The sequence below is a fragment of the Oryzias latipes genome, chromosome 9 (assembly GCF_002234675.1).
Source record: "Oryzias latipes chromosome 9, ASM223467v1".
Lineage (NCBI taxonomy): Eukaryota > Metazoa > Chordata > Actinopteri > Beloniformes > Adrianichthyidae > Oryzias > Oryzias latipes.
This window is the reverse complement of record NC_019867.2, coordinates 17,099,307-17,123,798: the sequence shown is the minus strand read 5'-3', so window position 1 is coordinate 17,123,798 and position 24,492 is coordinate 17,099,307. Positions and strand designations below refer to the sequence as shown.

The 24,492-nt window shown below is 38.2% G+C and overlaps 4 protein-coding genes across 5 annotated transcripts; 3 read left to right on the top strand and 1 right to left on the bottom strand.

Moving 5' to 3' along the window:
• The first annotated feature begins 35 nt into the window (after positions 1 to 35).
• Positions 36 to 3,754, top strand: med22 (mediator complex subunit 22). Its single transcript, XM_004072488.4, has 4 exons — positions 36 to 495; positions 582 to 662; positions 1,970 to 2,178; positions 3,270 to 3,754. The coding sequence occupies exons 1-4, from the start codon at positions 373 to 375 to the stop codon at positions 3,457 to 3,459; spliced, it is 603 nt and encodes a 200-aa protein (XP_004072536.1). The 5' UTR covers positions 36 to 372; the 3' UTR covers positions 3,460 to 3,754.
• On the bottom strand, positions 3,564 to 6,269 carry c9h9orf78 (chromosome 9 C9orf78 homolog). 2 transcript variants are annotated; one of them, XM_011479335.3, is made up of 9 exons: positions 6,093 to 6,269; positions 5,867 to 5,926; positions 5,726 to 5,777; positions 5,561 to 5,631; positions 5,374 to 5,451; positions 4,904 to 5,101; positions 4,678 to 4,814; positions 4,491 to 4,598; positions 3,564 to 4,232 (listed from the first exon to the last, which is right to left on the bottom strand). In XM_011479335.3, exons 1-9 carry the CDS (start codon positions 6,170 to 6,172, stop codon positions 4,135 to 4,137), a joined length of 882 nt encoding a protein of 293 aa, XP_011477637.1. In that variant the 5' UTR covers positions 6,173 to 6,269; the 3' UTR covers positions 3,564 to 4,134. The 2 variants fall into 2 exon arrangements, with proteins under 2 accessions (XP_011477637.1, XP_004072535.1); XM_004072487.4 differs by having other exon boundaries at positions 3,564 to 4,235; positions 6,093 to 6,268.
• Positions 6,270 to 6,271: 2 nt separating this feature from the next.
• Positions 6,272 to 9,908, top strand: LOC101170349 (NFU1 iron-sulfur cluster scaffold homolog, mitochondrial). The gene is made up of 8 exons (XM_004072486.4): positions 6,272 to 6,389; positions 7,403 to 7,497; positions 7,791 to 7,926; positions 8,383 to 8,449; positions 8,524 to 8,641; positions 8,714 to 8,777; positions 8,862 to 9,036; positions 9,498 to 9,908. Exons 1-8 carry the CDS (start codon positions 6,331 to 6,333, stop codon positions 9,534 to 9,536), a joined length of 753 nt encoding a protein of 250 aa, XP_004072534.1. The 5' UTR covers positions 6,272 to 6,330; the 3' UTR covers positions 9,537 to 9,908.
• A 1,575-nt stretch (positions 9,909 to 11,483) lies between these two features.
• LOC101170101 (glutamine--fructose-6-phosphate aminotransferase [isomerizing] 1) lies at positions 11,484 to 24,489 on the top strand. The gene is made up of 19 exons (XM_004072485.4): positions 11,484 to 11,588; positions 13,157 to 13,264; positions 13,613 to 13,720; positions 13,833 to 13,958; positions 14,053 to 14,111; positions 14,194 to 14,328; positions 14,414 to 14,475; positions 14,610 to 14,689; positions 14,767 to 14,875; positions 14,995 to 15,158; positions 16,502 to 16,597; positions 16,834 to 16,931; positions 18,137 to 18,257; positions 18,427 to 18,584; positions 21,046 to 21,160; positions 21,538 to 21,665; positions 21,763 to 21,930; positions 22,187 to 22,348; positions 23,022 to 24,489. The coding sequence occupies exons 1-19, from the start codon at positions 11,582 to 11,584 to the stop codon at positions 23,064 to 23,066; spliced, it is 2,049 nt and encodes a 682-aa protein (XP_004072533.1). The 5' UTR covers positions 11,484 to 11,581; the 3' UTR covers positions 23,067 to 24,489.
• Positions 24,490 to 24,492: the final 3 nt, after the last annotated feature.

Here is a 24,492-nt window from a genome sequence, read left to right as displayed (position 1 = left end):
CTTTTTGTGCGACCACTGGGTGGCGGTAATGCGCCATTGAGCGGAATCGAACACTCGCTGCAGACAGAGAAAAAGAGCTGTGGCTGTTTGAGTTTATGCTAGTATCTGGATGTATTTTATTATTATCGCCAATGTGGCTCTGGGTTAGTCATAACTTCCACAAAACTGGTCTCAAACGCTTTAACCCAGCAGTTTAGATACGAAAACGACACAAATGTAAGGCTTTTTTTTTTTTTAGAGTTATTTCGTCTTGAAAGAAGAACGTGCCTTTTTCGCGCTAAACATCTCTGGCGTTTGCGTGTAATCATAATCATCGCTTGTATTTGTTGTTATTGAACAAGTTTAGTGCTTGTTTTTTTTATTCTGAGCGTCATGGCGACGCAGAGAGTGCTGCCTCAGAGCAAAGAGACTTTGCTGCAGAACTACAACAAGAGGCTCAAAGATGACATCAAGTCCATCATGGATAACTTCACGGAGATTATAAAAACAGCAAAGGTAGATTTGTTTTCTCTGAATAAACGTTTTTGTTTTAATTTACAGTTTTATTTTTTAATATGCTTTGTTTTGCTTCTTCTTTCCAGATCGAGGAGGAAACGCAGGTGTCCCGCCCAGCTCAGGCAGAGCAGGACCACTACGAGATGCACGTCAGAGCCGCCAACATCGTAAGCGTCTCATAGAAAGAAAGAAAGCTCGACTAGAACATCAGAAAAGACTTCATCTGTTCATGAAAGCTAAACAGAACTTCTGAACTTTGAGATAAATATTAAATAATGTTACAGCAGAGCTGAACGACAAAAAATTATGCAACTTTCAGTGTTTTTACAGAAATTAATATAAGACCCTGATTATAAACAGAAATGTGGCTCAGGTGTGTAGGATATAACCACTAATCACAGCAGGTCACAGATTGTCTTGCTTTTTTTTATCTCAAAATATGGCACGTCTTTCAAAATTAATAAATTTTCAATTTTCAAAATTAAAGTGAGTCAATTTTCAAAATTAAAGTGAGTCAATGTTCCAAGTTACCTTAATATTTCTAAATTTTTATGGTAAAAAAGAAGGAATCGATGACGGATTATTAGAACCACCATAAAAATAAATAAATCGGTGAGAAGAAAGAACACAATTGTAAAATCGTGGAGGTAGAAGTCAACAATTTACAAGAATAGAGTTGTAATATTATAAGAAAAAAAGTCCAAAAATAAAGTTTTTTGTTTCATACGTTTTTTTTTTTTTTTTTTAGATTTATCTCATCATTTTTTTTAGACAGAAGGCTTTACTAAGAAAAATAATAATGAAAAAGTAATTGTGTCTCAGCACGACAGACTTAGAGCGCATTGTACGCAGCTACACAAACAAGAACAAAAGTCTTTTAATTGGTAAACTTTTTATTGTTGTACGTAAAAGAACATTGAAGAGAATTTTCAGGAAACTGGATTTCTTCAGAAGAAAATGTCCCACAGGTTTGGAAGAAATGGTGTCTGTCATGTTTGGAGTCGACCGTCTGCAGAGATATCGCTGCGTTAATCAACCAGCAATTCACAGTGGTTTTGTGTTTTTTTCCCATGAGACATTGAGAACGGTCGATGAGAAAGATCCTTGACCCACAATGAGTGGATTTCCGGCAGGCGCCGTTGATGCCATCGGCAGTACGGTTGCAGATCCAAGTGTATTATGGCATAATGTCCGTCATCATTACCATATAATATGATGGACACCTATGATAGACTAAAGCTTTATGACATCAACTTAAATGGCTTCATTACACAACCAACTTTATTTTTTAAAAGCATAGCTTTTCCTTGTAAAATGACGACTTTAACCTCATAATTTTACAACTTTATTCTTGAAGACTTTGACTCTTTTGACATGTTTTTTCTTTGGCTCGTCTCCCTTTTTTATTGTTTTACTATGAAGTGTAAAAGTCTCTGTACAAAAGCCCATTTTCCCTTTGTTGTGTCTTCGTCAGGTCCGCGCTGGCGAGTCCCTCATGAAACTGGTGTCGGATCTGAAGCAGTTTCTGATCCTGAACGACTTCCCCTCGGTGAACGACGCCATCAGCCTCCAGAACCAGCAGCTGCGTTCGCTGCAGGAGGAGTGCGACAAAAAGCTGATGTCGCTGCGGGATGAGATCGCTGTCGATCTGTATGAGCTAGAGGAAGAATATTACTCCTCCAGGTATAAGTAGGCTCATCCTTGCCCCCTTTCCACCACCCCTCTGTTATTCCATGCCCAGCATTGTGTAGGCTCCCACTTTTCACCATTCACCGCTGAGCACCAGCAAGGCTTTAGCTTTCACATGCAAACTGGATCCTCTGTAGTCACAATTTTGAGGATTGTAGCAGATGTCATCTCACCCGGTTACCGTGCTGTCGCCTGAGTGTTGTAATCATTTACAGACTATCCAGCATTTCAAGCTTTAACTCCATTCAAACATGTGCCTTTGATCATTCAGCATAATGTACTGTTGTACTTTAAAGGTTTTTGCTGAGAAGTACTCATTTGATAACTATAAGTCAAAGGTGCTGGTGTTTGGAAATATTCTTATCATAAGAGATCAGGTTATTAGGATGTGATGCATTAAAAAAATCCAGACTTTTAGTGATTGTTTTAAAATAACCAGTGTAGAGGCTGGTCCCTATTATCTATAATACTACACGTATTTAAATCCCACTGAATGTTGACAATATCAACCAGATTATAGAGATCTATTATAAAGCTGCACATCATTATATTACTGTTATTTATTTGATGTGAAATCTAAATCTAGTTTGAGTTCTAATCCTATTTTCTGAGTTTTAAAGGGATTACACTTTGCCAGTTCCCTCTGAATGACTGTAATCGTGTAAGCAGACAGTGCAGTTGTACATTTGTTAGCTGTTCTCTTAGACAGAAATAAAGTAGAGACAGAGTGAACAGCAGTGAGTTTTGTCTTGTTTTCTTTGAGAAACTGCTAGGACAGCCTCTTCTGTGGTTGGAGCATGCTGGGTGTGGATCTGCCTTCCTCGCTGCACTCGCTCTGCCTTCTCAGCAACTAATTCTACGCTTCTGCTGGACCTAAATCAGTAGTTGTTCAGTTTTGCTCCAGAGCCAAATCCAAAGGCATTTGAATGTCGTTTCATAACCTCTGTGCTTCTGTGCAATGTGTGCTTTCATGTGCTCTTCTACGTGTGGGAGTTTGTTAATTCTGACTGTCGCTCTTGTCTGCTCCTATTTCTCTGCGCTGCGCTGATTCTTTGACCCTCCCTACTGGTTTCTGCTCTGCGAAGCTGCAGTCAGTGGGACAGCACTGATCTGCCTCTGTGCGAGGCCTACCGCTGGCGAGACAGCTGGGCCTCCCCGAACAGCAGCTGCAGCTCTACGCACGGCGATCAAGAGGAACCCGACGGACCTCTGTCACAGGAGGCAAACGCCCAAAACCTCAGCGAACTCGGGACTGCCTCCTTAGTGAATCCATAGCTGAGGACATTGGACATGGACAGAACTCTTGTTCTGTGACAGCAGCATTTTTTTGTTTTCATTAAACCTTTGGTTGTGGTGTTACATTGATCTTATTTGAAACTGGATTTGAAAGTCCCATTTATTGTCCATACACATCTTTCAATGGTAACTTAATAAACTTCACAGAAAAGAAAAGAAAAAGATTTAAAAAATATGAATCTTTGAACATTGAATACAGTTTGACCTAAATATTTACACCTAACAAGCAATGTTTTTGTTATGTTTTAGCCAAAATAAAAGAACACATCGTTAATGGTTTTATCTTTTCTAACAGTTCAAGGAACAGGAAGTTATGTACATCGAAAATAAATTGAGCAGAAAAAGCTTTAAAAATTAATTTGAGAAACTGATCAGCAAGTAAAGTATGTTAAAGTTTCTTAATACTAATGATGCTGTTGGTATTCAAATTGTTGCAGGACTGAAGGAAGATTTGGTTTCAGTGTGAAGATTTTAAATGCTCATTAGCATTGAGGTTTTGTTTTTATCTACGAAATACAGGGGAAGATGTTTCTACAAACAATTGACCAAATACTAAATCGGAAGAAACAGCAAAGAAATGTGAATTATCTAAACTAATAACCATGTCACGACTGACAATAACTCTGCTGGACTCGGTAAAAAGCTGGATCTTTTTTAATATCTTCGATTCATCTTCTTGAACTTCTCATAGTGGTAGTCATCTGTGGCCTTCTCGTTGTTCGGCCGTTTGCGGAAGTTGGGTGGAGATGGAGCTGCTGAAGACAGTGTCATTTCAAATTTTAATTAATTAATATAGCTTTTAGTTTACATTTCTCAAAGATTTAAGAGAATATCTACAGGCTAAATATAAAACAATAAAAAGGAGGTGAGATTATTTGTAAAGTTAAATTAAAATAAATGTAATGATTTTCTTAAAAACCTTGTTTTATTTTATTACCTTAGAAAGACTAAATAAGAAACCAAAACAAAAAAACGGTCTTCTCTTAGCACTTGAAAGTGAAGTGTCATACCTTCTAGACCTGGTTTCTCTGTGTCACCCACACGCAGTGGTCTTGGTTTGGGTTCTGGTTCTTTGTGTCTGTGATGCCTCTGTGCTGCGTTTGAATCTTCATGATAGACTGAAACAAAAAGGACAATTTTCAAGTTACTCTCAGAGTCAGTTTTTTTTTTTTTCCTAGTTAAACTTCCAGAACTTACAGCGGTTATGTTGGACGTAATTCACCGCAATGTTAGTGGGCACGAATGAGGTGCCATTGTCTTTTTTCTTGTTTCTTTGTTCCGCGATAAGCTTTGCTTTTGCCTCCTCCGTCTGGATAATATTCTTTATCTTTGCACTAGAAAAGCAATCACAAACAGGTTAAGCACACACTAAACCTCCTGAAGAGTTAAAGCAGGGATCATTTTTGCAGCTTCCTGAACATACTCAATGCCAAGGTCAACTTCCGGGATCCCACTCAGCATCTGATTGGACAACATCTCCTCCGTCTTCTTGGCAGAATTGACTCGGATGTTCTCAGGAAGTTCGTAGAGGTGGTCCTCTGGATTTTTTACTTTGATTTTCTGTTCCTCTGCCTCCACCAGTCCTTTTTTCTTCTTCAACTCTGTCTCAATATACTTCATCCTGTAAGAAGAAATTCAAGACTTATTTCTGCAATGACAAATCTTTATGCACAAAAAAAGGGAGAGTTTTGAGGCATTCGTATATGGGGCCATTTATCCAACAAGCAATGCACCAAACTCTAATAGCTGATGATAAAACATCATGGAATCACAGTCTAAGGAGCTCTGATTCCAAAATACCTCATATGGATTTGGTTTTTTTCTAAGTGTTTGTTTTAAAAGGTGTGGATAAGGCCATTAAAGTTTTATAGTATTTGTACAGCGAGTCCTTACATGTCTGCATCTTCATCTCTTCTGTTAGTTTCAGCTGAGAAGGATGTACCCAGATTCAGCTCCGTCTCATCTTCTGTCCTGAAAACAACCAAAAACAATGCATTATGTACAGAATGGCAAGCTGTGTAAGACATTCATAAAATGAATAAGAATATAAAAAAATAAAATAAAAAAACATTTTACTTACATGTCTCTATTTCTATCCTTCACCTTTTTCATGTCTATCACGCCTCCTGTCTTGAGCTTAAACGGGTCATTCTGTTGAAAACAGTGATTGTTTGTTACACAAGTCTTGTTGCTGTTGTGACTCAGACATGCAGTGCAGTGTTAGGAACATCCGGACCATACGTACATCAATTTCAGCCTCTGGTGGAAGTTTCTCTCCAACGAGTAATGCAGTCACACTAAAGAATAACAACACGTTTTTTTTTTTAACTCACGTACATCTGGTAAAAATATTTTGAGTTCGAGAAACAACAGTGATAATGATTACCTGACACCGGTTTGACGTTTCCTTAAACTCTGGATTTCTTTAGCCTCCTCTAGCTTTGATCTTTGCAAACAAGATAGAAGCACAGATTCGAAGTGGTAAACTTTTGTTCCAATAAAAATCTTAAAATTTAGATGTAGTTTAAAAAAAATCATGAACAGACACAACGACGTTAGCCGGAGGCTGGCTACCTCAGTAGCTGGCGCAAGTTTGCGTCTAACTAACTCACCTGACTTCTTCGGTTGTCTCATCTTCCTCTTCGTCATCTGATGAGTCCCTTCTCCTCCTAAAATTTTTACCGGAAGGCATTTTTGTATTGTATCGGTTTCCTTATAACGCAGAGCTTTACAAAAACCGACTTTCGCGTTAGCAGTCTCGGGGAACACTTTAACAGATGAACAAAATACTTACGTCATTTCCGCTTGCGCAATCCACATTTCCGTCTTGTTTAGCTAACCATAACAATCATGGCGGCGTACGCACAGTTTGGAAGGTTGCTGGGCGTTTCAGCGAGACTTTTAAGGCCGTAAGTGCTTTGCATTTGGGTTTCTGTTTTTATTAATCTTTCTCGTAATTCATGTATGAATGTGTGTATGAACACAGAGGACATGAAAGCGGTTACATTTAATGACATGGCTCACTTACATACATGGCATGCGTCGCATGACACAAATGAACTGTTCACACTCACTGAGGATTTCCAAAACATTCTTACAAATAACAGAACGTATCTATAAAAAATATAGCCGGTTTTTTAGATGCCGTGTCTGGAGAAACATTTAAATGCACGTGCAAACTTCACTTTTATAGACATTTAGACCACATAATGGACACTTTAAACTTTTGTGACCTTAAGTAAGCTGGATTGTTATTGAAATTTGTTTTCTATTCAGTCATCTAGCTTTTTATCGTTATCATTCCTCAGTCGTGCAATACATTTCACTGCACACATACAATAGATGTATATGTGTGTGACAAATAAAATGTCTATTAAAAAAAAACAATGATTTTTATTTTATGTGGAGGCTGTTGCTTCTGTGATTCTACAATTTTAACACTTCAAAAATATGTAAAGGCAAAAAACAAGAAGAGATTTAGAATTAATATGAATTATTTACTTTATATTTGAACACTTAGATTGTTCATTAATCTCCTAACTATGCTTTTTTTGTATACAGTGATCCCTTGCTATAACGCGGTGTACTTTTCACGGTTTCGCTACTTCACGGATTTGCATCGTGCATTGTGTTCTGCATTCTGATTGGCTAAAAAGTCACTCCGCTTCTTCTCTACCTGTGCGTCAATAACGTTGCAGTTTAATATGTACACGTACTTAAATCAGCTTGCCAAATTTACATTACGTACGTGCAAATTCTTTTGCAATTTCGAGTTTCTCTAAACCCCATAGAAAAAAGAGCGACAACAACTGTCAATCACTATGTTCTTCCCAAACACTAAACATACCTGAAATGTTTACATTTATAACAGTTGTTGTTTGTCATTAAAGTTTTTCTGTTTTGTTTTTTTTATGAATTTTAGGCTCGTTGGCAGCGGCTGTCCAAGCACTGGATTTCCATCACAGGCAACAAGAGTCTCAAACAGAATGCCACTAAACCCCATTTGGGTTATTCCTGGTTTGTTGTCTTATTCCATCATCCAGTATTTGCATTAGTTTTTAAACACTGGTACTATGATATAGAGGTGATTGCAGCATGTTCTAAGAAAGTGTTCAAACTGTGAGCATGTCCAATCTGGATGTGTACATTTGGGGTTTAGTCACAACAAATACCAAACTACATGTAGGTAAAGTTTATTTTGTCGTGAGAAAATCCTGTGTGTGAACTTGAAGTAAAAAACCAGACATATCTCTTCCACCTTCTTACTACTGTTGTCACTTTGTGGTTCTTCTTGTTTTGTCTATATTCAGGACGAACAATGTTTGTGCAGACGCAGGACACTCCTAATCCAAACAGTCTGAAGTTTCTGCCTGGCCGGACGGTTCTTGAAGAAGGGACTATGGATTTTGGAGGCCCTCGTGACGCATACTGCTCCCCCTTAGCCAGGTATAGGACTCATTAAACACGGATGTACACATTTTTGTCAAGTTGAATTTTACTGGAGGCTTTTGGAACAAGTTATAGAAAACTAACTAATTGCTATTTCTAACAACACTGCAATGCAATCCCTCTAATAAATGAGCTAACATTACTTTTTTAAATGTTTGTTTTTGCAAGGGAATATACTTTTCATTTAAAAAATTAATTTCCCTTGACTTCTGTTTTCACCTCAGATTATTTTGCAGGTATGCATACTGCTTTTTAAAACATTTGTGCTAAAAAATATTGAGAATTATTTTGTTTGGGATAATATATTTGATATATTATTTTACTTACTTACATTTACTTATTACTTATTTCTTTATTCTGTTTCTTCATGATACCAACAAAGTCTTGTCAAATGGCCCAAACATTAAATGCATTCAATTGCAACACTAAATTCGTGTTATTTTGTGTTTGTAGGCAGCTTTTTAGGATTGATGGAGTTAAAAGTGTTTTTCTTGGCCCAGATTTCATTACGATCACAAAGGTAAAACCATCACATGAATATATGTCAAGTTGTCAGCATTATCCTGAATGAGCGACATACACTTTCTCCTCTAGTCTGATGCAAACATGGAATGGAAAGTAATAAAACCAGATGTATTTGCTGCTATCATGGATTTCTTTACTTCTGGACTCCCTGTTGTCAATGAGGACAGCAAGCCCAGCGCAGACACAGGTACGTATTATTCTGCACTGAAGAGTAAATAGACTTTTTAAAAATCCAGAGACATTCGATTTCTCTTCACAGCACCGTCAGATGAGGATGATGAAGTGGTTGCTATGATCAAAGAGCTCCTGGACACTAGAATAAGGTAAGACCTCTTGAAATGAAACTCTGGAATCCCTTTATTTCTTAAAGCTGTTGTTTTCTATTACGCTGTTTTCTCGCTCTGCAGGCCAACGGTGCAGGAGGACGGCGGCGATGTTGTGTACAGAGGGTTTGAGGATGGAGTCGTTAAACTGAAGTTGCAAGGCTCGTGTACCAGTTGCCCCAGTTCCATTGTTACGCTGAAGAGCGGCATCCAAAACATGCTCCAGTTTTACGTCCCTGAGGTGGAGTCAGTGGAACAGGTTTGTCCTCTTTTTCTTTACCTCAATTGTTTGTTCATTTTTTCATCCTTCTTGAACGTTTAAGCCTTTATCGACTGAATCCAGCTTTTGCTTTTCTTAGTATTTCTTGAATTTTAATGAGTTAACTTTACCAAGACGTTATATTTATTTGCAAATGGCTTAGTTTGTCTTATAAATTAAAAATAAAATTGTTTAAATCTTATCAGTTTAACATTTAACAAATGCATAGAAAAATATTTTCAGTTGGTAAAATATTTGTTGAAATATTTACTGCATTATGTATGCAATAACCTGGTATTTTCTCTTTAAAAGGGCCTGCTATGGTGTTACTTAAACTTTTTAAAATATGTTTAATTACAGGCAGTATAAGTCTTAGCAGCTTTTAGTTAAATTCAAACTAATATAGAAGGTACCAATAAAAGCTATAAAGGTAAGTAAAATTAATTTGTACTTTTTTACAGGTAAAGGATGATGAAGACGAAGAGGCTGCTCAACTGTGATGAACTGATTCCAAAACATTCTTATATTTCCCCATTTTCCCACCTTCTTTTATTCATTTAAAGTTGCAATAAAATAAGTTTTGTAGCACAGATGTGCAGAAATACATCTTTTTTAATAGTGATTATTTTTATTCCTAGATGCCAATGATTTCAATTGCTATGGCTTTTGCTTCATCAGTATTTAAGAAGAACTTGCAAAATAATTGATCACTAACAAAAAAGATGTTTAATTTAAATCAATTGTATTTTTTCTTTCATTGTGTTACATGTTGTCTCTTTTTGCCAGTCAGCGAGCCTTTAATTTGAAAGGACAACCTGTATAATGTATACTATGTTACTATGTATCTGTATAAATAAAGTTTGTTGAAATAATTTGTTATAATTTAATTAATATCTTTTTTATCGGTAGGAATTGTTTTTGGCAGAAATTGTGTAAAATATTGTACAAGAGTTGTTACTCTGGAAAGGACTGGTAGATATTTGTATTATTTGTTTAAGCTTTTTTAAAATTTACTAATATTCCAACTTTTAGCCAAGCAGCATGAAGTATAGAAGCCTAAGGGTTTAACTTGATTTGATTACAAATAATAGAGACGTGAGTCTGACTTAATTCGGATTTTAAATAAATTGTGTTTTGGGAATATTTCGAAACATAAATATATACGTTTTGCAGCATCTTGGGGGCAATAATGTTTTTTTTTTTTTTTCATATAATGAATTGATTTATTGTTTCGGATGCTACATTCATGTAATGTTTGCAGGCCGGCTATAATTCAAGGATGTTGATAGAGGGTGTGCTGACGGGGAGCTTCAGGATCTTCGAGCTTTTTTTTTTTTTTTTTTTTTTTTTTTTGGTTTTTTTTTTTTTTTTTTTTTTTTTTTTTTTTTTTTTTTTTTTTTTTTTTTCAAACTTTATTGAATGTAAAAAATCAATACAAAATAATGTTCAACATTGAACAACGAAGAAACAAGCCAGGGGGTTTATACATTTTATGCATAAAGATTGAAACTAATACACAGATCTAATGTTTTGATGGCGTTCTTATTATCAGAGTTTCTTATTGTCTTAATGTATTGTTTGAACTCATTAATAAAGACTGAGAAATGAGGGGTATGATTCGTTACTTTTGATTTATGAATGTGCCATTTGCATAAAAACAACAAAAGGTTAATGAGGTACAACTGTTCTTTTTTATGAGATGGACAGTGGGTGATGCCAAACATAATATTTTCTAAGTACAGGCGGAAGTCAGGGTCAATGTGGGCAGAAATGAAATGACAAACTTTAGACCAGAGAGTGGTGGAAAAGGGACATGACCAAAATAAATGTACAGTATCTTCAGGGTATTCTTGACAAAAAGAGCAAGTAACATCAATATCTTCCTTGAACCTTTGTAGATATAGTTTGGTTGGATAGAATTTATGGATTAGTTTGAATGAGATTTCTTTCACTTTATTGGTTAAAAAGTATTTTGCTGGTAAATTCCAAATCTTTTTCCATTCTAAATGATAAACTAAATTATTCCAAAAAGAAACTACGTAAGGAATGGAGACAACATCCTTCTGGAAGAGTGAGCGTATACGGCGATTTGTGTTACGTGAAGAAGAAAAACAAATTTGGCCTATTTCTATTTTAGTCGGATCAATTGGCAATAAATTTGGACTTTGCAATGATGAACTTTTGAATAATGTAATAATACATTTAGGAATTGCTTTCAAAACAAAGTTAAATTCGGTTTTTGGTATTTTGATGGAGTATTTGAAGCAGAATTCTTCATGTGACATTAAAGCTCCGTTTGAATTAAACAGCTGATGAACCAAAAGGATGTTTTACTTCGAGCTTTTCCACTCACACATTGCATCCTGATGCCACGTCACTAACGTTTACGTAGATGCTGTTGCTTGACTGACGGCCTGCTCCACCAATAAGAAAACACTTTGGAGAAAGGAGATTCGTTGTCAATCAAAGAGGGGTGGGCTTTAGTGATAGGCGTTCCGAGCAACCCAAGAGCCGAGTAGTTGATCCTGACAAGCAACCTGAAGACATGTGTGGTGAGTTGTGTGATGATTTTTTTTTGTAATTCAGTTTTTATATGATCTGGATAGAAATATTTGTCTATCGCTGTTAGTCACACTGTTACTAGGAAGAAAAATCAATCAACAGTTTTAGACCAAAGGATTTGACATTAGGCTAGCTTGGGTGGCTACCTTGATTAGCGAACATGATGATGCTGCAGCTAAATTTACAAGTCAGCTTTTAGTTTATCCGTTAATCATTATATTTTTATTGATTCAGGTGTCGTGGAAATATAATTTTAACTGTAAGATTAAATGTGTTGTTGATTACTGCCTGTGTCTGTGTGTGTGTGAAGCTACAGCGTTTACGTCCACAGAAACATTTCCTCCTGGTTTGCTAATGTCATTAAACACGTAATGTTTTTCATTTATTTATCTAAACGCTAAAGGATAAACAGACATTTATATATCAAAACCGTAATAGAAGTATTTAGACTAATATAAACGAAACCAGACCATGGCTCGGGGTTTTTCCGGACATTAGTCCTATTCTTTGAGTTAGTTAGTAATAAAGGTATATTTAGTATGACATAAGAGGCTAGTGTTGAATGAATTAAAGACATGAATTTGTAGATTTTTCTTTGTTGGTAAATCAAATGCCAGGATTCTCAGTCGCCTGATAGCTGACGTATGCCTCTCATCACCTGTCAGCACAATCTGAGAATACTAACCAGACCAGAGAAACTAGTTAGTGTGCTTTTCTATTATAATGTTGTTTTGGTTAATGGTTACTTTTAGTAAATCTTTGTTTCTCCAAAAGCACTGCTGCAACTTCCCTCACTGCCTTCTAATATTTGCTGTTCTGAATGAAGGCTCTGTTCTGACATTTTGGATGTGTGATTTTCCTATTGGTCATTTATGGTTTCAGTGTGTGTGTGCGTGTGTGTGCGCGTGTGTGTGTCAGCTGGAGCGCCAGATGTTTGCAGATCAACTATGAAACTTTAAACTTTCAATCTCGCTTTGTGTTTGTGTGTTACTGTAGCTTAACCACGTTAATACATGTGTAGCAATCAGGTAACGGGGGATTCCAGACATGAGTTTAGCTTTTCTTTTTTACATGTTTGAGGCTTTTTTCAATGTGATACAACTCCACCAACACTATTCCCATAAAGTGCAGAGTTGCAAATCATTTGAGTGTACTTACTAAGCTGGCATGCATTTGTAAATAAAGCGAAAACATTGTGGTTGCTATTTAGGCTTTCCTTAATTATCATTTTATTTCCAACAGCCAGGCTTTTGGACTGAATAGTTTCAGAGTTCCTAGTGACAAAATGCTTTTTTCTTTCTCCCCTGAGCTGATGTCTGAAATGCTCCTCAGTATTTGACAGTCTGTTGCAGAAATACTGGCAAAAACACATAACACACCCGTCTTAAGCCAGTACTAATACAGCACAGTTATGACTCAGTTTGGCTTTGATCGTGATGAGAATAATATACGGATGTTTTTTGCAGAACAACAGAGTAATATTTATTTAAATCAAATATACAGTGCCTAACAATTATTCTCAAATAAAAACATAGAATAAAACTTTCTTTCTTTTTAGGAATCTTTGCCTATCTCAACTACCACGTGCCAAGGACACGGCGTGAGATCCTTGAGATCCTCATCAAAGGTCTCCAACGTCTGGAATACAGAGGCTACGACTCTGCTGGTGAGACAGATCCTAGACTAAATTGCAGCTGTTTTTATCTTTTGTTTAAGTTCATCTCTATTTTTTTCTCACTCACAGAAAAGTTATTTAAAGTAACTCAATTCATTCTGGCGCTATTGTTAAATTCTAAAGAAAAAAAACAAAATTACAATACTATTTTATTAAATTATTTATCTTCTAAGTATTAAAAAAACACAATTTCATCTTTTAGTTTGGGCAAATGAATGTGTTAAGCTCCTAGTAAAGCTAGAAGAGTATCTGTACAAAATGCCAGGACATTTCCATAGCTTTGGCGTTTAGTTCTTACGGCTTCATCTCATTTTGCTTTTCTCTGCATAAACTGGTCAGGTGTGGGAATTGATGGAGGAAACAATAAGGAGTGGGAGTCCAACGCAAAGTCCATCCACTTGATCAAACAACGTGGAAAAGTGAAAGCTCTCGATGAGGAGATCCACAGTAAGACGAGATCAAACTGCAGAAAGTGTTTTTGTGATTTCTTTTTTTTCCACTCTATTTGCTTTGGCGCCATGTCACATGTTAAACATGACGATTGTGCTCGTTGTTTTAGAAGAGCAGGATATTGACCTGGATGTGGAGTTTGATGTTCACCTTGGCATCGCTCACACTCGCTGGGCAACGCACGGTGTGCCGAGCCCAATGAACAGTCATCCACAGAGGTCTGACAAGAACAACGGTGGGTTTTGTTTAGAATTAGAAAATAAAGCGCATAAATCTTCTCTAAACCGTTCATTCATATTAAAGTTGATAGATGTGTTTCTTCTTTGCAGAGTTCATTGTGATTCACAATGGAATCATCACCAACTATAAAGACCTAAAGAAATTCCTGGTGAGTTTTTTTGTTGTTGTTGTTTTTCATTTCTTCATCTGATATGTCTTCAGAATTAACCTTTTTTTTTTAATCTCCATAGGAGAGCAAAGGCTATGAGTTTGAGTCAGAGACTGACACGGAGTCTATTGCCAAGCTGACAAAGTACATGTATGACAACCGGGAGAATGATGACCTAAGTTTTGCCACATTGGTTGAACGTGTTATCCAGCAACTGGTAGGGACCCACCAATATGCACCAGCATAACCAAGACAACTAAAGACAGCCCCCTCTTTAATGTGTTTGTTCTTCCACCTGCCAGGAGGGGGCTTTCGCCCTGGTCTTCAAGAGTGTCCATTACCCCGGGGAGGCCGTTGGAACAAGGTGAGCCTGGATTTGTATTCTCAAAGCTAATGAAGCCATCCAGACTACAAACATAATAATACAGATTTTTTCCACATGTGTAGATTAAAAAACATTTCTACAATGTCTAAGGTTTACCATTTGTGCTTTTGTAGGAGAGGAGGTCCTTTGCTCATGGGCGTTCGCAGTGATCACAAGCTGTCCAGTGATCACATCCCTGTGCTGTACCGCTCCTGTAGGCGCACCTTTCTCCATAGAGTTTGAATTCACTATCACATAACCCTTTTATTAATTTTATTTTTTTTACTCCAGCTGGTAAAGACAAGAAGAGCTGCAATTCCATCCCCAGGACAGACCAGGACACCTGCCTGTTCCCTGTAGATGAGAAGGCGGTGGAGTACTTCTTTGCCTCTGATGCCAGGTCCATCCTCGCATTTGTCTTGTCTAAAACTAAAGAAGTCATTCACTGTTCATTTCAGCTCATTCAGAGAGCAAAAGTTAATCGGTGCATGTCGATGTTCATTTGTTTGGTTGTTATAGCGCTGTGATCGAGCATACAAACCGCGTGATCTTCCTTGAGGATGACGACGTGGCTGCTGTGGTGGAGGGCCGCCTGTCCATCCACAGAATAAAGCGCAGCGCAGGAGACTACCCAGCCCGTGCAATCCAGACCCTGCAGATGGAGCTGCAGCAGATCATGAAGGGTGAGGGACAGGTCACTGTTACATCTGCTTCCCTTTTTACTCTGCCTTGTAATTTTGACTCTTCCCCCGTTATTAACACGCATAAAGAATATTGTTAGCCACCAAAAAGACAAACAAAAAACTTCAATGTAGTCTTTGTCTGACCTTAAATCTGTCCTTGCTGTCAGACTAAGTGGTTATAACCTTTCTGGATCAGATTAGCCTCTGGCAAGTATCTGTTGAAATGACGTCTTAGGTTGTAGACTTGACCTGTTCCATTGCTGACATTTGCTTCAAAGGTGTGGTTGTCAAGCTGATTGATTAGTCCCATTAATCAATGCCTGCTATATAGTTGAAAACAACATACTATAGTAACACCCAAAGCGAACTCGACTCAAACATATTTAAGTAATATGTGACGTTTGGTTAAAGTTATATTTTAGTGACGCTGTAATCTGTGAGAGAGTATTTTAATGCAATTGATTGCAATTGTTCAGATTGAATTCTTCCTTTGGTCCAGTAGGGGGCAGTAGAGCTCTGCTGTTGATTTTCCTTGGCACTCATTTGAGGTCCTGTCAACACTGCTTTGTTTAAATTTTACTTTTCTTTCCAATAACTCCTTTTTTCCTGACTTATTATACTATCTAAAAAACTGTGCCATTTTGTCCATCACACATTGTTGTTACTGAAGAATGACTTGTGTTTCTATATTGGTGTAGTCGAGTCATCATTAAAGTTCCAGTCCAATCATCTTTTGATCTATTTTTAAAGCCAGTGGTCTTTTGATTATAATTATGCATTTTTAGGCTGAATAACAAAAATAAGTGTCTATTTTTAGGACATAGTTTTTTTGGGCAGGACCATTTTGGGCGCTCATTTCCCATCATGCTTATTTTTACGCTACCTTCTGCTAGCATACAGCCCTTCACACCCCCAAGCTAACATTACCAGTGCAACAAAAATGGTGAGCAATATTAGAGCTACCCAGTTTTGAGCCGGATGCCAGCGCAGATGAAGAGAATGAAGACATTCGTGGATCTATTTGTCTGCAAGTGTAGTTTGTACACAACAACTACAAGCTTGTTCTGACGGCATTTTTTTTGTCTGCCCTTGATTCACAATAATTAGAATGAAGAAACACTCAGAAACACAGTTTTAAGCTTAATTTTCTTTCTAGATGTTGTCCATCATGGAAAAATGCTACAAAAATACCAAAAAACACAATGGAGATCTATCAGGATGTTTAGGAAGTGAAGGAAAGATTTTCATTTCGTTGTACCACAACAACTCATGTGGGACACATTTAAAAGTTGATCACAACGTCCTGAAGAGGGTTTGTTCTGATTTCCGATCCTCATCTTCAGGCAACTTCAGCGCCTTCATGCAGAAGGAGATCTTCGAGCAGCCAGAATCTGTGGTGAACACCATGAGAGGGAGAGTCAATTTTGACGACAACACAGGTATCTTATTATCTCTACATGTTTAAACTGTCACTGAGCAACTCTAACATTTACTTTAAGGATGTTTTCAATCATGTTTAGTGCAGATTTCAGAAAGAGAAACTTACCGTGAACTCTATGTGTGCAGGGATGTGTATTGTTTGACAGTAGGGTAAATTAAAAACACCCTTGCTCCTGATATTTAATGGAAAGTAAAGTTGCAACAGTAAAGAAAAGCTTTTTTGTTTGTTTGTCAGTGATATTGGGTGGCCTGAAGGACCACATCAAAGAAATCCAGAGGTGTCGCAGGCTCATCCTCATTGCCTGTGGAACCAGCTATCATGCTGGTGTGGCGGTGAGTGTCCAAACTGAACCTGTTGGACTTTCTGGAAACAGGACATCCTTTCTATGGGTGTATTAAGACTGGACACGTTTGTTTAGCTTGAAGTGAACCAGAGTTTGTTTCCCTCGATAATCCGGAACAAATTCTTAGTCTTTGGAGGTGGTCTGGGTTTTTTTTTCTAATCAGACGGAGCTTCGATTCCTTCTGAGTTTCCTTAGTCTAAATGTGATCCGTCCTCGGAGCGGAAGACCTGAACCAAAACGGCCACTGTAGCTGACGGAAACAGAGTAGGAATGAAGGAACCGCGAGCCGCAGACAAATGTAAAGCAACGATTGTCGTGTTATCAAACAGAAAACACTTTGCTTATTGCTTATTTGTTAGTATGTTTATTTTAACACAGCTGAAAATGCTTCTTACATGCTTTTCTGTGTCTCTTTATGTGGTACGCTTGCAGCGCTGCTGTGACCCACCCTAAAAGCTACCTTGTAGTTTACTTAACAGAATCTTTTAAAAAATAATACCATAACATCACAACAATTGAGACAAAGGAACTCAGTGAAATATGATTGGATGAATGCAGGCTCATTAAAACAACTTTTAATGTGACACACTTTGCGTCTCCCACTGTTTTCCCCGACAATCTATTAGTCATAAACACTTAGCAGCAAACCTTCAGACCCGACGTCTCCTCATCACTGCAGTTGCTTGCATCCTCTGAGTCAAAGCACACGCGGCATGTCTGCTTGCCAGTAACCAGGTGGCAGCATGCCTTCCATGCCAAAGTAAACAGTTTGTTCTCGATGTTTAAAACTGGTAGCCTAAATATAAAGTTTTAATAAGTTAACTGTCCCAGTAAGGATTGTGAAGCACGACACATCCGTCCTTCTCTTCTTGTTTTTACCCGCCCTCGTAATTCCTGGCCAATGACTGACGAGATCTTTGGTCATGTGGTGTTGTTTACAAGCTGCGGTCCGTAACAGAATGGTCTGCTTGATGCCCAGTCTGAATACACCCAATGATTCAGGACTGGTTTTAAAACTTCGATTGATCAAATCTGAAACTGAATTTTGATTAGTCAGAAATCCAACTGGGATTTAGTTAATTAAAATTGAATTAGTTCAGTATTTTGGCAGTGACACCTGTGACCAAATGTCCATACTTAGATAGAGCAAACTAACATTTAAATAGGATGATAATGAGTTTTGTCATTCTTCAGACCCGACAGGTTTTGGAGGAGCTCACTGAGCTGCCAGTCATGGTGGAGCTGGCCAGCGACTTCTTGGACAGGAACACACCCGTCTTCCGAGATGATGTCTGCTTTTTTATCAGCCAGTCAGGTGTCGTCTGCATTTCTTCAGTTTCCTCATCTGAATTTAACTCTCTGATCTCCCTTGTGTAGTCTCAGCATTACGTAATCTCTTCTATTGGGGTATATAGTGGTGCCGTTTCCACTCTACTTCTCTGTTGATTTTTAAAAGTTAATGCATGTTTTCGTGCATTGTGCAGGGGAGACTGCGGACAGCCTCATGGCCCTGCGCTACTGTAAGGAGAGGAGTGCTCTGACTGTGGGCATCACCAACACAGTGGGCAGCTCCATCTCCAGGGAGACGGACTGTGGGGTCCACATTAATGCTGGACCAGAGATTGGAGTTGCCAGCACCAAGGTAATCTACCAGCACCACATCTTTTTGTTTACCTTCACCTATATAAAGGTGAAAGATATTAGTTTGCCTAGGAAAGCAATTGTTCTGAGATACTGGAGGTGCTGATAGGCTGATGCTTTAAAGCCTTTATTTTGTAATTCAGAACAATGGAACCATCTAAATTGCTTTACTTTAGAAAAAAACACATGCAAACCCTCAGACTGCTATGCTGACTTTCATGGAAATGCCAGTTTGTAGTAGCACATTTCTCAAATCTTCTTTTTGCTGTAATCCTGTAAATTGCAGCATTTTTTTTTTGCATGTGATGTACAATCCTTAGAACATGTGTTTGATATTCACTCTAACAAAAAGGCATTTTTTTAAACATAAGATGAACACTTGATATTGAGATATTAAGACTAGCATTGTGTCACAGAGAAATGTAATCCACTTAAAGGAAATAGAAAGAAACCCAGATGAACACTATTGTGAGTCTTTTGGAGGTGGTCATTCTTCAGTGTGTAGTCACCATTGTGTCTCATCTTAACATGAAGACTTTGACTTTGTCACCACACATAACAAAAAGGATTTGTCATCTAAGTAAAAGCCCCAGCCTGTGTGCACAGAAAGGGAGATTGCATACAGCCCTCCTGAGGGAACCAATGCCTGGCTCAGTGACTCTGGCGCTCCTCCAAAGCCTGGAAGGGCGTCTGTGAGACGCCGCCATTAACAGCTTGGCTGACCAGCAGACACACCCACCTCCACCAAACTCTGCTCACTTAACAGCCGAGGAACACGTGTCGTACTCACAATGTCTCCATTTCCACCACATGGACTCCATTCTCTGTTTCGTGTCCAGGTCATTGGTCTAATTTTAGCGCACATATTTCTTTTGATTTTTCTAGAATCAATAAATATTAAGTTAAACCTTTAATAAAAAAATCTTTAATATTGCATACTTTTAAAGGGCTATGAATTGTCTAATGGTGTCCATTGGGATAATGCAGGATTTGAAACTTGCTTAAGTTTATCCCATTTAACTGTCTCTTTATTTCTTCATGTTTTCGGTTTCACATTTGGCACATTTCATGGTAAAACAAAAAGACTGAAGGCTGCTCTTTCTGATGTATATTAAATATGTTACAGCTGTGCTGATGGCAATACCAGTCATATTAGAGAACTTGTAGCTGGAGTGGTGTCCAGAGAAAAACAAAGTGTTGGGGGTTTTACTGTTCTGGTTTTGGCACCACTCCGGTGGCTTTTTGTAGTCCGGGGGGTCCTGTGAATCTTGTTGGCTTTATTCAAACACAGATTACGTCTGCTAAATGATCATGGAGAGCTTCCAAAACTGCGGAGATGAAGAAGCAGAAAGATGGAACAAAGGCTGGGTGGGAATGGCAACAAGCTTGGATGAGTGAGAGGCATTTCTGTAAATTAGAGAGTTGACTTTTAATGATTCAGTCTTACCCAAACTGTCAGGGATGAGCGGCGTAAGCATGAACTCAACCACCTGGATGTTTAAACTGCTCTTTTGGCAAAAACACCCACATCTCCTTCCACCAGACTACTTCAAAGTTGATGATGTTTGAATGTTTTTGAGGTTCCGTTTCTCCAAAGCAGATGGTCACTATCTGCTTTGGAGACACTATGGTGCTTTTCTTTGTTAACGTCCCACTCCCACAAGGGTTAAATTAGATCGAAATATGTATTTATTCTGATCTAATTTAGCCCTTGTGCTATCCTAGATGACCTCACCCTTACCATGACAAAGGTGGATAAAGGTGGAAAGATTTCGTGTAATCCATGGACACCAGTGAAGATCACAAGTCATTGAAGAAAAAAGGTTCAGAGCACTGTCTAGTGGGTCTAGATGACCCAACTCCCAATGTTAAAGTGCCTAGGATAGCATAAGGGTTACAAGCGTTCCCAGTGGTCTTTTATTTATGAATATGACGGTTTTAGCATAAATTTAAAAATGAACTGTCGTTTTCTTGGACTTAATTTCTGCAGAGCACCAGGAATAAGCCTGCCCCACTTCCCATCATCCTTTTGTTTACACTCTCTCCCACTAGCTTACAGCCCCTAACACAACCAAGCTAACTGTAATGGTGCAACAAAAGTGGTGAGCAATATGGGAGCTATCCAGCCGTACAGTTTTGAGCCAGATACCAGCTCAGACGAGTGGATGCACCAGAATGGAGCAGAGCGGAGAGCTTGCGGCACGCCGTTGTAGGTCCCATTTCACGCCTACAAGCTTTTTCCAACTGCATTTTTGTGTCTGCTTCTGATTCACAACAATTTGAATAAAAAAATACTAAGAAAAAGGCCACAAGGACGTGTTAAAAACACCAAAGTCACGATCAGTGGAGTGGGTCTTTAACCTGCGTAGGAGAAAATCTATGAAGTTTTTTTTCTTGAAAGTGTGCGCTTGCTTCTTTGTGGTTGATGATCCATCTGCTTCTCCCCACTCTTTGCTCTGCAGGCTTACACCAGTCAGTTTGTGGCCCTCATCATGTTTGCTCTGCTGATGTGTGACGATAGGATTTCCATGCAGCCCAGACGCCGAGAGATAATCCAGGGCCTAAGAGTGCTTCCAGGTAAATGGAGCCGTGAGAATTCTGACTCACCTGAGAAAAAACAATAATGCAGATTGACTGCCAACTCTCAGTCCAGAAGGAGTGATTACTTTATAATTTGAAGCATTCTTCTTGGAAACTGAAGCTAAATGTTGATGGGAGGGGAATGAAAACAGAAAAAGCTAGCTGTGACAGGTTGACCGTGATTAACTGCACTTTTCTTTTCTTTTTCTATTCTATTCTAAAGCGTATTCTAGAGCAGCCTAGATGGCAAACTGATCGTTTATTTAAATACCAATTGTTTTCATCAAAGATTAAGTATTTCTTAAAGCCTAGTTGTTAAATTCAGACTCTTTCCATAGAAAAGGTCATAAAATTTCTACATATTTTAAACACAGATCTGATTAAAGAGGTCCTCAGTTTGGACGATGAAATTCAGAAATTGGCAGCAGAGCTGTATGAGAACAAGAGTGTACTGATCATGGGCAGAGGTTACCATTATGCAACATGCTTGGAAGGAGCTTTGGTGAGTAAAAACAACATTTTTAATGGCTTTTCTTTTTGTTGGGCAAAATAAAAATGCATTCTTTTGTTTTGTTTTGTTTTCTATTTATCCTGTGTAGAAAATCAAAGAAATCACCTACATGCACTCTGAGGGAATCCTGGCAGGAGAGCTGAAGCATGGTCCTCTGGCTCTGGTGGACAAACTAATGCCAGTCATCATGATCATCATGAGAGACCACACCTACACCAAGTGTCAAAATGCCCTGCAGCAAGTGGTTGCTCGTCAGGTATGTGGAAGATTGTCTTTCAGTCATCAAAGAATTGTTCTCATCGAAATAGTTCAAACATGCTAAGCTGTAGGCGACCAAAGCGCATTAGGTGTTGGGTTGTTTTCAGTCCAGTCTCTGATCTGTCACCTCCATTCATTTAAGGGAGGAGCTGGTTTACTGTGGCCTCAGAGCTCTCAGTAATCTGCTGCAGATGTGGATTTAAGTGATGCAAAAACCCAGAAATCCTCCTTAGTGAGTCCTGTTCCATTTGCAGGGGCGTCCCATCGTCATCTGCGACAAAGACGACCAGGAGACCATCAGAAATTCCTGTCGCTCCATCAAAGTACCTCAATGCGTAGACTGCCTGCAAGGCATCCTGAGCGTCATCCCCCTGCAGCTGTTGTCCTTCCACCTGGCTGTCCTCAGAGGATACGACGTGAGTGCCACTTCTTCAGCTTCAACCTTTATTTACATCAACAGAAATAAACAGAAAGTGTATACACAGACAGTAGTCCTCCAAACTTCATTCAGTGTGTAAGCAAAGGTCAGAAAGATGGATGTTAACTTGAAAACACAAATATTCTGGTTGCTGTGTGTAGAAAAAGAAATACTTATTTTAAATGTCAGAATTTTTTTTGCATTACACATTTGCTCTATATATATATATTTTGATGCTTTTTTTCTTCTTCAGGGAGGCATTTGTATCTTTTTCAGTTTACCCCCGGTTCTTAGAATAGTCTAAGGAAAGCATGTAAACACATAATTCTTATTTATGCTGCTTTTAAAGGACTTCACAGTGAGGTCCACATGGCCTAGATTTGTAGAAACATTTGTGCAGATTGCACTCCTCCCCACGTTTTAATTTTTTCCCCCTGAAAAGTCCAAAGGGAGTGGCGCAGAGTTTTCTTGCCAGGAATTTGGAAATCATGAGAGCAGCTCTGACAGGCTGCCGTATTGCTGGCTCGCACATTCTAGTTTGCAAGGAAGATGTTGGTTCAATTTTGGAGTTACACAGCATCCTTCAATTTTGTGGCAGAAGATCCTCTTTCACTCCATTTTTTAAAAATCATTTTCATAATGTTTGTTTTCTTTTTCTTTTTTCACTTCAGGTGGATTGTCCAAGAAACTTGGCCAAGTCAGTGACTGTGGAGTAAACGGCTGTTACCACCCACCGCATGTTTAAACACTGATATCAATGGAGCATCTGGGGACAAGATGGATGTTTCCTGTCATTTCTCTTTTTAGTGCAACCTTTTAGCAATGCTCTGTTAAATAATCTGCATCTCATTGTTTTGTTTTTTAAATTTTCTAGAAGTCTTTAGCGTGATGATTTTTGTTGATATTTTGTCTTTGGTGGCAGGGACTGGCTGGCAGATTCATCCGATATTTTTATTTCTTTTGTATTCTGTTTGTTCTCCTGCAGCTTACCTTTCTGCTTAAAAACCTATGAGCAAGCCTTCCATGTTTATTTATGTTAATTGGTATTTATTGGAGCTTTTGTTAAATTCACTGACTAGGAGACGTGGAAAGCTCACCGGCTCGTCTTTTCTTTGCGTGCAATAATAGCTTACTTGGAATATTTTGCTTTGGCAGCTAATCATTTACTGTAGAAGTAAAAAACAGTCTTGAATCATTCCAAAGTTTCTAACCCCGTTTGGATTTTTTGTTTTCTTGGATTTCTTTAGAGAAAATCCGACATACTTGCAGAGAACCATCGCTAGAGAACAGGTGTGGAAAGAAGATTGTTTAAAAGGATCCAGCGAACATAAAAAGCCATTTTCTTTCTGTAGAAACCCACTTCTGCAAAACTGTCTTCATCTGCATCTGATGAGTTTTAGTGTCATACTCACATCTTGCCTTTTTTTTTTTCTTTCTTAAAGAGATTACCTTTTTCTTTTTTTATTAAGTTTTTTGGTTTAAAGTAAAATCTCATGTAATCCAAATAAGGAAAACGTTACTGACATGAAGTTGAAGTTGCACTCGGTTTTTTCAGCTCACCTGCCGCCACATCTGCCGCCACTGCTGGGACCATTTGTAGTCTGTTTAGTTCTTGTTTTCCCCCCTTTTTTTTAAAATGGGTTTTATTTTATGTAGACATGCTTAAAGGTTCTTTTAAAGTGAATGTTGCTGTCATTTAAATTGTCAAACCAAAAATCTTGGATGTCTTTAGCAGTTGTAAACTCAGACGTGTTTTTGTAGCCAGACTGTGCTGCTGCTCTTAGTCTTAGACTCAGATATGAAGACTATTTAGGACCCAAAGGGGGACAAATATCTGTTGCTCTACCCGTGTCACAATGGTTTCTTTTTACTAATGGTATATTGTGTGTCTGAAACAATGAAGTAGCAGCTGTGGAGACACCTTTGCAATCAAGCCTTAAAATTAACATTAAATTGCTTTTTGAGCTAGCAAAAGGCTTTGGAAACTGAACTATGATGTTACAGGTATGTTTGTTTTTTAGCCCCACCCTCCTTTCCTTTTCCAATGGATGTGTTGGCTTAAGCATTTGGCACCATTAAATGAGAATGTTGGGTTAGTTGAAATGATGCAATAAATTTTAAAATACATCTCATCTAAAATGT

Excerpts from the sequence above, each read along its gene's own strand:
- med22 (XM_004072488.4), top strand. The coding sequence starts at position 373 with ATGGCGACGCAGAGAGTGCTGCCTCAGAGCAAAGAGACTTTGCTGCAG. Across the intron at positions 496-581 it reads AGATTATAAAAACAGCAAAG|ATCGAGGAGGAAACGCAGGT; the intron begins GTAGATTTGTTT and ends TCTTCTTTCCAG. Across the intron at positions 2,179-3,269 it reads GAAGAATATTACTCCTCCAG|CTGCAGTCAGTGGGACAGCA; the intron begins GTATAAGTAGGC and ends TGCTCTGCGAAG.
- c9h9orf78 (XM_004072487.4), bottom strand. The coding sequence starts at position 6,172 with ATGCCTTCCGGTAAAAATTTTAGGAGGAGAAGGGACTCATCAGATGAC. Across the intron at positions 5,102-5,373 it reads AGAGATGAAGATGCAGACAT|GATGAAGTATATTGAGACAG; the intron begins GTAAGGACTCGC and ends TTCTTCTTACAG. Across the intron at positions 4,815-4,903 it reads GAAGTTGACCTTGGCATTGA|TGCAAAGATAAAGAATATTA; the intron begins GTATGTTCAGGA and ends TTGCTTTTCTAG.
- LOC101170349 (XM_004072486.4), top strand. The coding sequence starts at position 6,331 with ATGGCGGCGTACGCACAGTTTGGAAGGTTGCTGGGCGTTTCAGCGAGA. Across the intron at positions 6,390-7,402 it reads TCAGCGAGACTTTTAAGGCC|GCTCGTTGGCAGCGGCTGTC; the intron begins GTAAGTGCTTTG and ends TATGAATTTTAG. Across the intron at positions 8,450-8,523 it reads ATTTCATTACGATCACAAAG|TCTGATGCAAACATGGAATG; the intron begins GTAAAACCATCA and ends TTTCTCCTCTAG.
- LOC101170101 (XM_004072485.4), top strand. Across the intron at positions 16,932-18,136 it reads GCTATCATGCTGGTGTGGCG|ACCCGACAGGTTTTGGAGGA; the intron begins GTGAGTGTCCAA and ends GTCATTCTTCAG. Across the intron at positions 21,161-21,537 it reads GGGCCTAAGAGTGCTTCCAG|ATCTGATTAAAGAGGTCCTC; the intron begins GTAAATGGAGCC and ends TTTTAAACACAG.